Source organism: Saimiri boliviensis, chromosome 11, assembly GCF_048565385.1.
Source record: "Saimiri boliviensis isolate mSaiBol1 chromosome 11, mSaiBol1.pri, whole genome shotgun sequence".
Classification (NCBI taxonomy): domain Eukaryota; kingdom Metazoa; phylum Chordata; class Mammalia; order Primates; family Cebidae; genus Saimiri; species Saimiri boliviensis.
The window spans coordinates 17,943,535-17,961,160 of NC_133459.1; the positions used below are offsets into that span (position 1 = coordinate 17,943,535).

Sequence of the window (17,626 nt, forward strand, 5' to 3'; positions counted from 1 at the left end):
GAGAAGGGCCTGCAACGCAGCGCGCTGCCTTCCGGGCACATGGATGCCTGCCCTTCCCTCGCCGGCTCTCAGGCGGCCTCCCCAGAAGGAGCAACCCTCAGTCTGAGAAGGCACAGCACCGGGGCCACCTCTACCCCTGCTGAAGAGCTCCCCTCCCTTCCCCAAGGCTGCACAGAAGGCGCGCCCCAGGTACACGGAAGGGGACCCTGGGTCGTGAACTACGCAGGGGGCAGGACCCTGGTGAGAGGGTCAGGGCGGGGACCGAGTGGGGCTGACGCAGGCTGCGCTAGGAGTGGCGAGAAGTCCGGGGAAGGGGGTCATGGTGGGGAGTAGGCAGTGAGGTCCAGGCGGGGGGACCATGGCAGAACGGAGGAGGTCCAGACTTGAGATCACAGAGAGAAGAAGAGATTCAGGCTGAGGCCACGGAGACCACGGGAAGCAAACCTAGGCCGCTGCCAGAGGAGCTAACGGGGCTCCAGCCCGAGGCCAGGGAGAAGGCAAGGGAGGGAGGGAGGCAGCGGCCTAGCCCGGGCCATGGCAGGGAGAAACGACGCCCTAGCCTGGGCGGTAGAGACCGGGGAAAGCAGACTTAGCCCTAGACCGGGGGAGGAAGGGAGCTCACGTCAGGGTCACCAGAGGGGGGGGCCTGGCTGGGACCACGGTTCGGGAAGGAGGGTCTAGCCTGGGCTACGGGAGAGACCAGCCTGGACACAGAGGTGGCCAGTGGGACTCCAACTTGTGCCAAGGGCGGGGGCTGGGAGCCGAGGCAGGGTCACTGCCCACCCTAGCCGTCCGCGCCGGCGGCCCCCTTCTGGGAGGGGAGGGGCCGGGTCCACCCAGGGTCCGGGACCCCGCCCCTCCCCCACCCCGGGAAGCCACCCGTCCCGGGCCGTGGATGGGCAGGGGGAGGGGACGCGAGCCCCGGAAGGGCCTCCGGCCCAGGGAGGGGACCCTGAGGCCTTTACCATGGTGGCGGCGGCGGCGGCGGTCCCGGTCCCGGCGTCTGTGGCTCTCCCCCCCGCAGCAGGGCCCGGCGCTTCCACTTCCCCGGGTGCCCAGGAGTGAACATCCGGGTCAGCGCCCCCCTCCCCCCGCGCCGGGCCGCCGCCACCTTCCTTCCCCGCCCCGGCCCGGCCCGGGCCCGCCCCCCACGCCGCCAGCTTGCGGCCAATGAGCGCGCGGGGCCGCGGCGATCGCCAAGTATGGAGCGCGGCGCGGGAGGCGGGCGCCGACGAGGAACGGGGGCGGGGTCTGCGCCACGGGGCGGGGCGCGGCGCGGCTCGGCCGCACGGGGTTCCGGACTCCGGGTGCCGGTAGGGGCTGGAGGGGCTTCTGCGCTCTTGGAGGCTCAGTCCCCGACTCTGGGCCTGCAACAGCGCGTGACGGCGACGGTACCCTGCCCCACGGGCGGGGATGCGGAAGGCACCGGGGCTGGGAGGGGACCGGCCCTCCGCGCCCCACCCCGTGCACACGCTCACTCCTGCGGCGCACCCGGAACTGCCGACTAGCGCGGCCCGGCCCGGCCCTGCTCGGCCCAGCCCGGCCCAGCCCGCGGGTAGCGCTCCGGGAGCTGGGCTGGAGCTCAGCGCTGCCGCTCTCCACGGCGGGACCCAGAGCGCCGCGCTGCACCTGAGCCCGGACTCGAATTGAGGAGCTTCGGGCTGACACCATTTATTCAGCACCTACTATGTACCAGGCCTTGTTTAGGCACCATAAGATAACAGATGAATAAGAAATAAAGATCCCTGCCCGTCCATATAGCTGCAGACAGAATAGTTGTGAGGATGACACAGGTAGAGATTAGAAAATTAAGTTCAGGGCCGGGCGCGGTGGCTCACGCCTGTAATCCCAGCACTTTGGGAGGCCGAGGCGGGTGGATCACGAGGTCAAGAGCTCGAGACCATCCTGATCAACAAGGTGAAACCCCGTCTCTACTAAAAAAATAAAAAATAAAAAAAAAAAATAGAAAATTAAGTTCAACGAATGCTAGCTGTTATGAGTACTGTTAGATGTGCTGCAGAGAACCATTCCATTTGCCCAGTAGGGCTTCCTCGTTCCAAAGTGACTCAAGTTTCTCTCTCCCTCTCAGTCAAATATTTGTTGAGCTTAGTCTAGGTGGCAGGAGACCTATATTGCTAATAATATCTACCCTCCGTGGCCTGCTTGCTTTGGTTAAATCAAATCAGGCCATCTGTGAGGGGATGGTAAACTGCACAAATGACAGGAATTGTTTCCCTGAGCCAGGCCCTGTCCTCAGAGAGCTCGTAGACAAGTAGAAGCTTTCACAGGCAGCCACTGGCAGAAAAAGCATACTTAATTTAAGTCTTGCAAGAATGGTATTGGATAAGTATTGCAGAAATTCAAAGAAGAGAATGGCACATGCAGTAAATATTTATTGGGCATCTGCTATGTGCCAAGCACTGTGCTAGACTCTGGAAATACAGCAATGAACAAAACAGCCCACGTTGTTGCAGAGCTCGAGTGTTGTCCAGGAGACAACTGGCCACCAGTCAAAAATACACTGTCCGAGGCCAGGCACAGTGGCTCACACCTGTAATCCCAGCACTTTGAGAGGCCGAGGTAGGTGATCACTTGAGGTCAAGACCAGCCTGGCCAACATAGCTGGGCACAGTGGTGAGTGCCTGGAATCCCAGCTACTCGGGAGGCCGAGGCAGGAGAATTGCTTGAACTGGGAGGCAGAGGTTACAGTCAGCTGAGATCACACCACTGCACTCCAGCCTGGGTGACAGAGCAAGACTCTGTCTCAAAAATAATAATAATAATACAGTGTCAGGTAGTGATTACAGATAATGAGAAAAATTTGAGCAAGCCAACAGGTAGGCAGGCCAGGCCTCACTTGGCAGTATTTGATCATACAGCTGAAGGGAGGGAGGGAGCAAGCCCTGTGGATAGCAGAAGCGCAAGGAGCAGCACGGTGACAGTGCTGGATCAGCACTAGTGTGTTTTCAAGGGACAGACAGGAGGCCAGTGTGGCTAGCCTAAGTCAAGCAGAAGCTGACGTGCAGAGCAGTGACAAGATCTCACCCAGGCTTTAAAAGAATCATGAGGCTGCTGTGTTCTGAATGGACTGTAGGGGGACTAGGGCCTTAGAAAGTGGTTTCTATATTCAAGATATTTATTTATTTAAAAAGCACTAATATGGCACATCTTATGCGATGAACACTGTTAAGCACCTTACAGATAGTAAGCCATTTAATCCTCATGACAGAGGCCTGAAAAGGTAAGGAGCTTGCCCAAGGTCATACAGCAGAGAGATGAAACTGGCTTAGACCAGGGTAGTAACATTGGAGATGGCAAGAAGTAGATGGTATTCTAGATATTTCCTGATGCATTGGTGGTAGGCGTGAGAAGAAAGGAATCAAGGATGATGTTAAAAATTTTTTTTTTCATATTTAAAGACTTCATTGGCCTGGGGCAGTGGCTTGTGTCTGTGACCCTTGCACTTTGGGATGCTGAGGTAGGGACATCACCTGAGGTAAGAAGTTTAAGACAAGCCTGGCCAACATGGCAAAACCCTGTCTCTAATAAAAATATAAAAATTAGCCAGGCATGGTGGCACACACCTGTAATCCCAGCTACTTGAGAGGCTGAGGCAGGAGAATCACTTGAACCCAGGTGGCAGAGGTTGCTGTAAGCTGAGATCATGCCATTGCACTCCAGCCTGGGCTACAGAGTGAGACTCTGTCTCAAAAAGTAATAATAATTAAAAAATAAAGACTATGTCTTTTGGTTTTTTGTTTGTTTTGAGACAGTGTCTCAGTTCTGTTGCCCAGACTGGAGTACAGTGACACAATCATAGCTCACTGCAGGCTCTACACCCCCGGGCTCAGGTGATCCTCCCACCTCAGCCCTCCAAGTAGCTGGGACTATAGGTGTTCATCACTATGCCCGGCTAATTTTTTTGTAGAGACTGAGTTGCACTATGTTACCCAGGCTGGTCTCAAAATCCTGGGCTTAATCCTCCCATCTCAGCCTCCTAAAGTGCTAGGATTATAGACATGAGCCACTGCCCCAGCCAAGACTTTGTCTTTTAAAGCAGTTTTGCTTTTTTTTTTTTAGATGGCTTGGAATGCCGTGGCTTCATCTCAACTCACTGGAACCTCCACCTCCTGGGTTCAAGCGATTCTCCTGCCTCAGCCTCCCGAGTAGCTGGGACTACAGGTGTGCACCACCACTCCCAGCTATGTTTGCATATTTAGTAGAGACAGGGTTTCACCATGTTGGCCAGGCTGGTCTGGGATTCCTGATCTCAGGCGATCCACCTGCCTCGGCTTCCCAAAATGCTGGAATTACAGGTGTGAGCCACCATGCCCAGCCCTCTTTGCATGCTTCTCTCTAGACAGATGGCCTTGCCTTTCACTTCACAGAAATAATGGAACCAGACTGGTGCTCATCATCTCCCAGCATCTCTGCACCCTCCCCACAATCTCTGCCTCCCCAGATTTCACAATAAATGAAGCGTTTGTGTTCCTATCAGAGTCACCACTCCCCTTGTTCTCCAGATCCTTCCTTCCTTAGTTACCAGTTTCTACCTCGGTACTGAATCATTCCCATCTGCTCCAGACATGCCCTAATATTTCCTATCATAAAAGTTTGAATAACCACCACTCAAAACTCCTGGATCCCGCATCTCCCTCTAACCACTTCCCCCATTTTTCCTGCTCCCATTCAGACCAAAACTTTGTAAATTCTTTGCAGTTGTGGATTCCACACCTACTCCATTTTCTCCTCAAATCCGTCTGGATCAGGCCTCTCTCTGCCCCACCTTCCTACAAAGCCACATTGCTCTCCTCAAGCTGACCTGGGAACTTGATGTCGCAGAACTCCGTGCTCACTTTGGGGCCTTGTGTTACTCCTGCCTTCTCCTCCTTAATGTACCTGTCTTGGCTTTCCTGAGATGAGTTAAGGCTACCACATCCCAGCACATAGCATGGCAATTACACAGAGTAGGTGCCCGTAAGCATTTTCTGAATTGAGGCAAGGTGGAAAGGAGGACTTCTCCTGGTGCTCAGGTTTCCCTGAGTTTCCTTTGATGGTTCTCCCTTTTCTGAAGGCTTAGTCCTGGGACCCTTGTTTTTCTGCATCTGAGTCCTCTTTTCGTCATTATGGACCTTGGTGTTCAGCATCTAAAACGTAATCAGTACTCAATGAAGATGTGTGAACGAAGTTAATAGTATCAACAGGATAAGATTATTGTGTGAATAAACAGACCAAGATTGAATAATACAGCTACTTTTTAATGAGTGCTTGCTATGCACTAAGCATTTTTCATGTATAATCTCACAGACTCCTCCCAACCATCCTTTGAGCCAGGAACTTTTTTTTTTTTTAAGACAGAGTCTCAGGTTGGAACGCAATGGCACAATCTCAACTCACTGCAACCTCCACCTCCCAGGCTCAAGCAATCCTGCCACTCAGCCTCCCATATAGCTGGTACCACAGGTGTGAGCCACCACTGCCGGCTAATGTTTTTATTTTTTGTAGATACGGGTTTTTGCCACGTTGCCCAGGCTAGTCTCAAACTCCTGGACTCAAGCGATTCTCCCACCTCAGCCTCCCAAAGTGCTGGGATTATAGGCGTGAGCCACCATGCCTGGCCAGAGTTTTTATTATTACCAATTTATAGAAGAAGTTGGGGCATCCATGAAATGACTTGCCTAAAGTCACACAGAAAATGCATGGATGGATTTATCCTCACTTTGATCTTTCTGACTCAAAATCTTATCTCAGAATCACCAGATTGAGACTATAGGTAGGAAAGGGCTTTGTAAACTGCACGAGGCAGTGCTACCACATCCCATCACACAGCATTGCAATTACACGTAGTAGGTGCTCATCAGCATTTTCTGAATTGAGGCAAGGTAGAAGGGAAGCCCCAAGCCACATAATACCATCACCTGAGGAAGGAAGCAGCAACCTTGAGATCCTTGAAAGACCTATGCTGGACCGAGCGCGGTGGCTCACACCTATAATCCCAGCACTTTGGGAGGCTGAGGTGGGCGGATCACGAGATCAGGAGTTTGATACCAGCCTGACCAACAGGTGAAACCCCGTCTCTACTAAAAATACAAAAAATTAGCTTGGCATGGTGGCGGGTGCCTGTAATCCCAGCTACTCAGGAGGCTGATGCAGGAGAATCGCTTGAACCCAGGAGGCAGAGGTTGCAGTGAGCCAAGATTGCACCATTGCACTTCAGCCTGTCCAGCCTGGGTGACAGAATGAGACTCTGTCTCAAAAAAAAAAAAAAAAAAAAAAAAGACCTATGCCCAATCAGCTGATACAGGACCCATTATAGCAAGCATTGCCCAGAATTTGCCCAACATGGTTTCTGTCTTTCCTCCTTCAATTACAACTATTAACTGGGTTAATAAATGCAGTTATCCCAGGAGCTGGGGACTGCCTAGCTCCTAAATTACCTCCCATCTAACAGGGCTGGGCCTGCTTCCTAAATTGGGCATCTTCTCCAGTTACTAAAGTGTTTTAGGTGTTTTACTGTCTTTAGAAATGCCCGAGAACCCTTAGAATAAGCCAGATACCCCTCAGTATGCTGAATCCTACAGCTAACCATATTCCCTGAACATCCTAACTCCATATGCTAAAGTTTCAGTGGGATTCCATTTAAGAATCTTTGTTACTAGCTGGGCATGGTGGCTCATGCCTGTAATCCCAGGATTTTAAGAGGCCGAGGCAGGTGGATCACCTGAGGTCAGGAGTTCAAGACCAGCCTGACCAATATGATGAAACCCCGTCTCTACTAAAAGACAAAAACTAGCTGGGTGTAGTGGTGCGTGCCTGTAGTCTCAGCTACTCAGGAGGCCGAGGCATGAGAATTGCTTGAACCTGTGAGGCAGAGGTTGCAGTGAGCCGAGATCATGCCACTGCACTCCAGGCTGGGTGACAGAGAGACTATGTCTCAAAAAAAAAAAAAAAAAAAAATCTTCTTTGTTACCTAGAGTTCCAAGAGGGAGTGAACACAGCATGGCAAGGCCATCTGCCCCATCATTCAGCTGGCCTCAAGGTTGCTGCTGGGGTACCTCCCAGGTATAAATACCCTGTCTTTCCTATAACTTAACCCTGTCTCATTTTCGGACATTTAGTTTGGGTGAAGTTCAGCCCACCCTCAGCTTTAGAGGAGAGGACTCTGATTGGTCAAACTCAAAGTGTAGCCTTGGCCATGCTAATTGGTTTGCGGATGGGCTCTTGACCTGATTAGGGCTATGGTGCTTTCTGCGGAATGGTAATCAAAATGAACTCAGCTCGAAGTGGGGCGAGCCACCAAGTTTGGGAAATGCTATAAACAGTATTCTCCCTTAGGGATTTTATTTTCTCAAGAACCTTACACTTCAATTATCCTGTCTCTCCCCAGATTGTTCAACTACTCCCTTTCTGCTAGATGATTACTCTGGTTTTAAACATGCCTAAGTGCTCAGATTTGTTTTTAAAGAAACTTACGTGAATTCCTCATCTTCTCCGGCTTACCGTCATCTCCTGCCTTTCCCAGCTAAAGAATTGTCTGTGCTTCCTCCCTCCACTTCCTAACCCCCCATTCTCTTTCATAACTCCTCCACTGACATAGCTCTGAGGTCATCCATAACCTTCATGTTGAAGGTCACATGCACAACTTTATTTAAAAATATATATATTATTTATTTATTTATTTATTTTTGAGATGGAGTTTCGCTCCTGTTGCCCAGGCCGGAGTGCAGTGGCATGATCTCAGCTCACTGCAACCTCCTCCCAGGTTCAAGTGATTCTCCTAGCTTAGCCTCCCTAGTAGCTGGAATTATAGGTGCCTGCCACCACAGCTGGCTGATCTTTCATATATATATATATATTTTTTTTAGTAGAGACGAAGTTTTGCCATGTTGTTCAGGCTGGTCTCTAACTCCTGACCTCAAGTGATCTACCCACCTCGGCCTCCCAAAGTGCTGGGATTACAGGTGTGAGCCACCACGCCGAACTTTTTTTTTTTTTTTTTTTTTTAAAGACAGGGTCTCACTTTGTTGCTCAGGCTATTCTCAAACTCCTGGTTTGAAGAACTCCCGCCTCAGCCTCCCCAAATCTTGGGATCACAGGCATGAGCCACCTTGCCAGGCCATCTGCACAATTTTCAGTCCTCACCTCCTGTAACTTCCCAGTAGCGTCTGATGCTTTGGCCACTTCTCCCTCGTTGAAGCACTCTTTCCCACTGGCTTCCATGACATCATGTGACTCTCCTGGTCTTAATTCTACCTCTACACTCCTTCTCTGGGTTCTCTGCAGACTCCTTCTCCTCCACACACCCACTAAATGATGGAGTTCCTTGAGATTTGGTAACAGGTTCTCTCTTTCTCTAACTTTGCCTTTTTCCTTAGACAATTTCAGCCATGTTCATGTCTTCAGTTACCAGCGGCCTCAGCCATGAGCCCAGCCCTGGAGCTGGCAAATGGAGATCTGATGATCAGGGAGAGAAACTGTTTCCCTGATGGGGGAAATCGGGATGCTGTTACTAAAAGGAGAAAGGGATGCTGAAAAGTAGAGAGAAAGAAGCAGATGAGGATTACAGGCATTCCGAATAAGCTGGGGCCAGTGAATGAAACAGACTTCTTTGGGGTCTCAGAAATTTCTGGTCATTGAAACCTTAAGCAGGACTGAGTACAGGCCAAAAAAAAAAAAAAAAAAAAAAAATGCTGATTTCCTTTGAAGACAGAAAATTGTGTGGTTTGTAGAGGAGGCAGCCTCGGCTAGACAGCTTAGATCAACATTTTCCAGCCTTCAGCATCTTGAAAGAACATGTAACGGGGAGTGGGGAAGTGGACAGACCACTAGCAATCCACTTCTTTTTTATGCATCCCCAAAGTCTTCAGTGCCAAGAGGATACTTTACTCTGAGGTTAGGTACAACCATCTCAGGGTTTTGGCTTTTCTAATAGGTACCCGGGAGAACTCACAGCTTCCTTCTGCTGGACCAGAAATATCTGTGTCCTGACCATCTGCAGGGTCTTGGTCAGAGTTATGGAAGGGCCTCTCACATGCAGGCCAGCTGTTGGAGTTTTTATATGCGTATTTGGGAGACTTCACGTTTGGTGTATTAAGCTGGCCAGCCAGTCACCCACCAGGGTTGGGCTGAACTCTACAATGTGTCTAAAGCTGACTCTTCCTTTAGATTCAGCACAATCACCTTCTTCTCCTGGTAGTAGTCTCTCACAGTCCCCTCAAAAGCTGGGCTTGGGACCCCCTGTTCTGTGTTCCCATGGAAACCTGTACTCTGCGTACCTTACCAGATCACTTTTCACTTGGTCCCTACTGTGCTGTGGCTCCTTGAGGCAGGGACTGTGAGTCATATCACTAACAATTAGCATATCGTTAGAGGCACAATATAAATGAAACCTGTCAAATTGTGAGCCAGAGAACCTCCGGTCATCCAGGACGTAAACCTCAGCCACCCTCTACTTCTACTAAACTCTCATCTCTAATTCTAATCAGACCTTGCAGTGTTCCGAATGAAAGAAAACCAGATGCAGAACTGACATAGGACCTGAGAAAGTGATAGGACTTAGAAAACAATCTAGTGAAAGGCTGGGCTAAAAGATCAGAGCAGTGAACAACTGGAAATTAAACAAATTTGAATACCTTTATAATAACATCAAAAAGGGCCGGGCATGGTGGCTCACACCTTGAATCCCAGAACTTTGTGGGGCTGAGGTGGGTGGATCACCCAAGGTCAGTAGTTCGAGATCAGCCTGGCCAACATGGTGAAACCCTGTCTACTAAAAATACAAAAATTAGCCGGACGTGGTGGCGGGTGCCTGTAATCCCAGCTACTCTGGAGGCTGAGGCAGGAGAATTGCTAGAACCCGGGAGGTAGAGATTGCAGGGAGCCAAGATTGTGCCATTACACTCCAGCCTGGGGAACCGGGCAAGACTCTGTCTCAAAAAACAAAACAAAACAAAAACTACTGTAAAAAATATATATATATTAAAATACTCAGGGATATATTTAATGAAAGATGTGCTAGGCCTGAAAACAAGAGAACATTGCTAAGATAAATTAAAAATCTAGATCAATAGATGTACCCTATTTATGGATGGGAAGATTCAGTGTTGTCAAGATGTTCATTCTCCTGAAAATGGACTATAAATTCAATGCAATTAAAATCAGAATCCCAGCAAACTTTTCTACATAAACTCACAAGCTCCTTCTAAGTTTCTTTTTTTTTTCAGTCAGTCTCTCACTCTGACACCCAGGCTGGAGTGCAATGGCACAATCATTGCTCACTACAGCCTTGATCTCCCAGGCTCAAGTGATCCTCTCACCTCAGCCTCCCAACTGCAGGGACTACAGGTGCATGGCGCCATAGGTGGCTAATTTTTAATTTTTTTTTAGTAGAGATGAGGTCTCCCATGTTGCCCAGGTTGGTCTTGAACTCCTGCGCTCCAGCAATCCTCACCCTCCCAGAGTGCTGGGATTACAGGTATGAGCCACTGTGCCTGGCCTGATTCTAAAATGTATATGGAAAACCCATGATAGTAGAACAATCTTTTTAAAAAGAGCAATCTTTAAAAAAGAACAATCTTTTAAAAATGTATATGGAAATCCCAGAATATTTAGAACAATCTTTAAAAAGAGAAAAAGTTAGAAGGCCTACACTGTCTGACTGCCTTCAAGACTTAACTATAAAGCTGCATAAATCAACCCAGTGTGGCATTGACAGAGGGATAGACACATAGATGAATGGAACAGAACAGTCCAAAAACAGACCCGCCTATATACAGTAAAATATATATTTTTTGAGATGGAGTCTCACTTTGTCACCCAGGCTGGAGTGCAGTGGCACAATCTTGGCTCACTGCAACTTCCACCTCCTGCATTCAAGAGATTCTTCTGCCTCAGCCTCCTGAGTCCTGAGTAGCTGGTATTACAGGCACTTACCACACCTGACTAATTTTTGTATTCTTAGTAGAGACGGGGTTTCACCATATTGACCAGGTTGGTCTTGAACTCCTGACCTCAAGTGATCCACCCGCCTCGGCCTCCCAAAGTGCTGGGATTACAGGCACGAGTCTCCATGCCCAGCCAGTAAAATAATCTTTGACAAAGGCGTCATTGTAATGATGTGTGGAAGAACAGTGTTTAATGGACACTTCTGGGGCAACTGGAGATCTCTTTGTTTGTTTGTTTGTTTGTTTACTTGTTTAGAGACAAAGTCTTGCTCTCTCACCCAAACTGAAGTGCAGAGGTACGAGCTCAGCTTGCTGCAGCCTTATCTCAAATGGGCTCATGCAATCCTCCCATCTCAGTCTCCCCAGTTGCTGGAAATACAGGAGTACTCCACCATGCCCAGCTATTTTTGTTTGTTTTTGAGACAGAGTCTTGCTTTGTCACCCAGGCTGGAGTTCAATGGTACGATCTTGGCTCACTGCAGCCTCGACTTCCTGGGCTCAAACAATCATCCCACCTCAGTCCCCTGGGGAGAGCTGGGTCTACAAATGCATGTCGCCACACCTGGCTGATTTTTGTATTTTTTGTAGAGACAGGGTTTCGCCATATTGCCCAGGCTGGTCTCAAGCTCCTGGACTCCAACAATCTGCCCACCTTAGCCTCCCAAAGTGCTGGATTTTAAGCATGAGCCACTGTGGTGCTCAGCTGTTTTTTATTTTCGTGCATTTTTTTTGTAGAGGCAAGGTCTCATTATGTTGCCCATGCTGGTCTTGAACTCCTGGGCTCAAGGGATCCTTCTGCCTTGTCCTCCCAAGATCCATTGAGAAAAAAATGAAGCTTGACCCTTACCTCACACCATAAATAAACATTAACTGAATGGATCATAGACATAAACATAAAGAGCTAAAACTTCTAAAAGAAAACATGAAAATCTTCACACCATTGAATTGGCAAAGATTTCTTAAGACACAAAAAGCACTAACTAAAAAGGAAAAAAATTGATAAATTAGATTTAATGAAAACAAGAACATTCTGCTCTTCCAAAGATACTATTTAAGAAAAAGATTTCAGGGCTATATAAAGCATTGTTTAAACATACACAGGACATTAAATTTTTTTGGAAGAAAAGGCATTCTGTCTATAAGTTTCAATCCTTCCAAGTAAATAAACATACATGTCAGCTTAATATTTTTGTTCAAGTGAACAGACAGAGTGTATAGCGTAAAAGGACTTTTGTTGAGGTTCTTAACTCCCAGGACCAGGCTAGACCTGATGACCTATTTATCTAAAGCAATCAATAAGGCAATCAATGCTATTGTAGTCAGAAAGACTCCAGATTGTGGTCTGAAAGAAAAACAGAGGTCAGAGAAGTGAGGTTGAGTATCTGGTCCAGCAGTGTAAAGTGAGACTCTAAGTGGGGATAATGAATCACCAAGTCTGAAGCTTGGCAGATTGGGAACGAAATGCAAAGGGGGAAACTGAGCAGCACAGAGAGTCAGGATGATTGAACAGAGAGGCCCGGAGCAATGTCAGTGGTGATAGGGCCTATTTCATAGGTGCTTCCTCTTTACAGCTTAAAACTGCCAGACTGGATCAGACATATGTGATCTAAGATCCTGTAAGATGTGGCCCAGCCTGATATCTGTATCTGTCAAGAAAAACTGACTACCAGAAATTTCTGTCTGTCACACACCATTGCTTGGAAAATTGCCATTGCAGTTCTCTTGAACTTTAATCTTTTTCCTTCTCTTCTCCTCCCCTCCCCTCCCCTCCCCTCTCCTCCCTTCCCCTTCTCTCTTCTCCTCTCCTCTCCTCTCTTCCTCTCTCTTTCCCTTCCTCCCTCCTCCCCCTTCCCTCCCTCCCTCCCTTGCTTGTCTTGCTCTATTGCCCCAGCTGGAGTATAGTGGCATGAACAGCTCACTGCAGCCTTGACCTTCCCATTGAATCGATCCTCCTGCCTCAGCCTCTGGAGTAGCTGGGACTACAAGCATGCACCACCACACCCCACTAATTTGTAAATTTTTTGTAGAGACAGGATCTCCCTGTGTTGCCCAGGCTGGTCTCAAACTTCTGGACTCAAGCAATTCTCCTGCCTCTGCCTCCCAAAGTGTTGGGATTACGTGTGAGCCACTGTACACAGCAAGGGCTTTAATCTTAATGACCTTTCATTATCTGCCCCACATTACCTGCAATTGATACAGGTATGCTAGCATTAATAAGCTACATGGTTACCTTTTCCATTTCCTCTTCCTTGGCACAAACATAGCGACTATTTTCCAACTTCGCTTGAGTTAAATTGTGGTCATGTGGCTGTGTTTTAACTAATGGAAGGTGGTCAGAAGTGACATGTGCCATCTCCAGACATGGCCATAAAATGGCCCTTGTGTCCTGCTACACACTCTTTCTGTTCGTCAGTAAACTGAATGCAGAGGACCTAAGGGAGGACTCCAAGATGGAAGAAGGCTGTATCTGTTTCCATGATAGTCACTAAAAACACCCAAGCAGACTGTGCCTTTGGGGGCAAGTAAACCTTTATCGTAGCAGAAAGTCACTCGAAGTTGGGAGTTCTTTGTTCCAGCAGCTAGCATTACCCCCAACAAATTCTGGTCTGAAAAGCTCCTATAATAGCTGTCAATACAGCAGGAAATATTTGGGATGATAAATCGAAGCAGGATTTCCATAAAAGTGTGAAGGTGTCACAGGCATCTCAAGGCCAAGCTGGTGAGGCTGGACGAAGATCACATAGCTATTAATACATGGACGGTAAGCCAGGATTTCAGCGGAGGTCTGTCTGGTCCCACAGCCTATGCACTTTCACCCCTCTACGTTATCCTAAACGAAGAGGTGTTTAGTTGTTTTAGTGATGATGATAATGATAATAGACTGGGTTTATGTGTAATTTACTCTCTTGCGCATCTGTGCTATAGATTACTGCAGAACTCCCACCATTTCCCACAAGCCAGTGAGGATGAATATAATGACACCCTGTAATCCTCACTTTTATGTCAACATCATCCCCAAGTGCTCAAAGCAGGGCAGTTAAAATGATTATCATTTTCTCCTGAATGTTTACTGGTCTGGGTAAAAGGCTTTTGTAGGTCTTCGTTCTCCATCTACATGTACCTTCCTATCTCAATCATTTAGTCAGAGAAGCTCTATGACTCTCTTACCCCTGAATCACTGCATCTATCTCCTCCCTGAAATATTGAAAGAGCAGGTGACTAAAACCTCCTTCTATACCAACTTTTCTCTTCTATAAATGGAGAGCATGATACCTATCTCCTACAATTGCTGTGAGTTTTTTTTTTTTTTTTTTTTTTTTTTAGACAGAGTCTCACTCACTCTGTCACTCAGGCTGGAGTGCGGTGGCACGATCTTGGCTCCCTGCAACCTGCACCTCCTGGGTTCAAGCGATTCTCCTGCCTCAGCCTCCTGAGTTACTGGTATTACAGGTGCTCACCAACATGCCAGGCTAATTTTTGTATTTTTAAAATAAATGGGATTTCATCATGTTGGCCAGGCTGGTCTTGAACTTCTGACCTTAGGTGATCTTCCCGCCCCAGCCTCCCAAAGTGCTGGGATTACAGGTGTGAGCCACAGCACCCAGTCTGCTGTGAAATTTTAATAAGATAGGTATTAATTGGTGGCACGTGGTATGACCGGCAACGATCCTTACTGCTGTTACCAAACATCAAGTGATTCTTAGTATGTTGTAAATACATTTCCTAGTCTTATTACATTGTCTATGTATTTTATACCTGGTTATCTATGTCAGCTTTGTATATCTTTGACCTTAAACTCCAACTAGGCAGAAAATCTGCAGTTGCTAAATATTTATTGGTCCAATGAACCATACTATTCATTCATTATCATCTAACCACATAAGAAATCACTGGGCCGGGTATGATGGGCTCATGCCTGTAATCTCAGCACTTTGGGAGGCCAAGGCGGGTAGATCATGAGGTCAAGAGTTCAAAACCAGCCTGGCAAATATGGTGAAACCCCGTCTCTACTAAAAATACAAAAATTAGCTGGGCGTGGTAGCAGGCACCTGTAATCCCAGCTACTCGGAGGCTCAGGCGGGAAAAAAAAATCACTTGAACCCTGGAGGCAGAGGTTGCAGTGAGCCAAGATCCTGCCACTGCACTCCAGTCTGTGTGACAAAGCTAAACTATGTCTAAAAAAGAAAAAAATCATTGAATACCTTTTATCTTTTTTTTTTTTTTTTTTTTTTTTTTTGAGATGGAGTTTTGCTCTTGTTGCCCAGGCTGGAGTGAAATGGTGCAATCTTGGCTCACCAAAGCCTCTGCCTCCCAGATTCAAATGATTCTCCCGCCTCAGCCTCTCAAATAGCTGGGACTACAGGCAAGTGCCACCATGCTCAGCTAATGTTTTTGTGTGTATTTTTAGTAGAGATGGGGTTTCTTCATGTTGGTCAGGCTGGTCTCGAACTCCTGACCTCATGTGATTGCCCTACCTCGGCTTTCCAAAGTGCTGGGATTACAGGCATGAGCCACTGTGCCTGGCCTGCACACCATTTATCTTATGAGCTTTATACAAGGAAGCTCTGGAATAGGACTCTAGTTCTGCCCATGATGACCATCAGAGAGATTATTTTATTTATTTATTTTTTATCATTTATTTTTTAAAGACGCAGTCTCACTCTGTTGCACAGGCTAGCGTATAGTGGAGTGATCTTGGCTCACTGCAACCTCCACCTCCCAGGTTCAAGTGATTCTCCTGCCTCAGCCTCCCGAGTACCTGGGACTTACAGGCATGTGCCACCACGCCCAGCTAATTTTTGTATTGTTAGTACTGACGGGGTTTCGCCATGTTGGCCAGGCTAGTCTCAAACTCCTGACATCAAGTGATCCTCCCACCTTGGCCTCCCAATGGGCTGGGATTACTGGCGCGTGCCACTGCACCCAACCAAGATTATTTTAAAAGGCTAATTTTTGTACTTATAGTAGAGACAGTTTCATCTTGTTGGCCAGGCTGGTCTTGAACTCCTGATCTCAAGTGATCTGCCCACCTCAGCCTCCCAAAGTGCTGGGATTCCAGGCATGACCCACCACGCCCAGTGGGCATAATTTTTAATAGTGGCTCAGTATCCGTTGCATGGAAGGGATCATGATTTTTTTGTTTGTTTGTTTTACTTAAAATTTTTTTTTTTTTTTTTTTTTTTTTTGTAGAGACAGGGTCGCACTGTGTTGCTCAGCCTGGTCTTGAATTCCTGGGCTCAAGTGCTCTTCCCACCTCAGCCTCCCAGAGTGCTGGGATTATAAGGATGAGCCACTGGCCAGGCTGGATTTTGAATTTTGAAAAGCAATCCCCTAATGTTGTACAGTTGGGTTATTTCCGATTTTCACCATTATTAGCAATAAAAATCTTTGTATGTATCCTTCTGCTCATGTCCCTAATTATTTTCTTTGCATCCACAGGTAGAATTTGGCGTCAAAGGAAGAGTTACAGTGTCAAGACTTTTGTTATTCATTGCCAAATTTCCTATTAGAAAGTTGTACAAATCCACACCTCCAGCAGCAGTGTATGAGAATGCTATAATAAAGGCTTTGGGCCAAGATGATGATTATGACCGAAAAAAAAAATCAAGAAGATAAGTGTTTGCTAAAGACTCACCCTGGGCCAGCTGTGTTTATTTGTTGAACTCTATCACCATGTTCCTTGGCCCAAACACTGAAGGTCCTTTAGATTCTTAGTTTATTTAGTGCCTCTTTCAACACTTTAGTACTTTGACCCCAGTCTTATCTGAAGGAAAGGGGATTTCTGGCAAATACAGTTTCCAATTTGGAAACTCAACTCAAGCACTTCCATCCCTCATCCCAGTGTGGACCACCTCTGTGGTTTTAACTGCTGGGGATGAGTCAGAAAGTGATGCTGGCTGAGTTGGAACTGAGAACTTTAATGCGTATAAGAAATAAAAGAGAAGGTTTGGGGTGAAAAAGTCATGTTCCGCGGTACAAAGGAAAAACCAATAACAACCCAAAGTTTGGAGTTTCATTCTGCCCTGCTCTGATAATATCACTATGGTGATGGTCTCCGTAAACAATTGCAAAATAGCAAGATGAAAAAGAACAAGCAAGTTCCACCCAGGCGATCTGGAGTTATTTTAGGGATCAAGGCAATGTCATCTGGGGTAAATATGGAATGCAAAATCTGTTCTTGTAATAATCATCCCCTTCTTTTGTGAGGCTGAACAAAGACCTGGCAAATCAGCCGTTTTGTGCTCAAAGAGGCACCGACCCAGTGTTCTCAGGGCCAAAGCGAAAGTGCAGCCAAAAAAATAGAAATAATGGTTAATAACAGATGCTGGGATGATTCTTCTCACACCCGTGGCCTCTGAGACTCAGCTGAGCCTGGTGTGGAGTCCAAGCGGGTGGAACAAGGGTAGTGTTCTTGGGAAGGGCTGGCCTAGTTGAGAGGCTGGGATTGGGACCCTAGGGAGCTGAGCTTGGTTGCCTGCCCTTGACCTTGATTCTTGGGCCAGAGGCAGTAGAGGGAAGCATCTTCAAGGCCACGTTCTGTCTCTGGGGCATCACCATGTGCTGCAGATGACATGTACTGCTCCTATCCTCATGCTATTCTCTTTGAACCCCTGACTCAGCGAGCCGCAGTCCAAAAAACAGAACTAGCTTTTTTTTTTGTATCAAGAAAAAAAATGTCAGGC

At 47.5% G+C, this 17,626-nt stretch overlaps 1 protein-coding gene across 2 annotated transcripts in view; it reads right to left on the minus strand.

Moving 5' to 3' along the window:
- CAPZB (capping actin protein of muscle Z-line subunit beta) overlaps nucleotides 1-1,082 on the minus strand; it is a 152,032-nt gene extending 150,950 nt beyond the window's left edge. For both annotated transcript variants that reach the window (XM_039473489.2, XM_039473488.2), the window contains exon 1: nucleotides 966-1,082. In XM_039473489.2, the coding sequence (XP_039329423.1) occupies nucleotides 966-968 (3 nt within the window). In that variant the 5' untranslated portion in view covers nucleotides 969-1,082. The remainder of the gene's footprint in view (nucleotides 1-965) is intronic.
- Nucleotides 1,083-17,626: the final 16,544 nt, after the last annotated feature.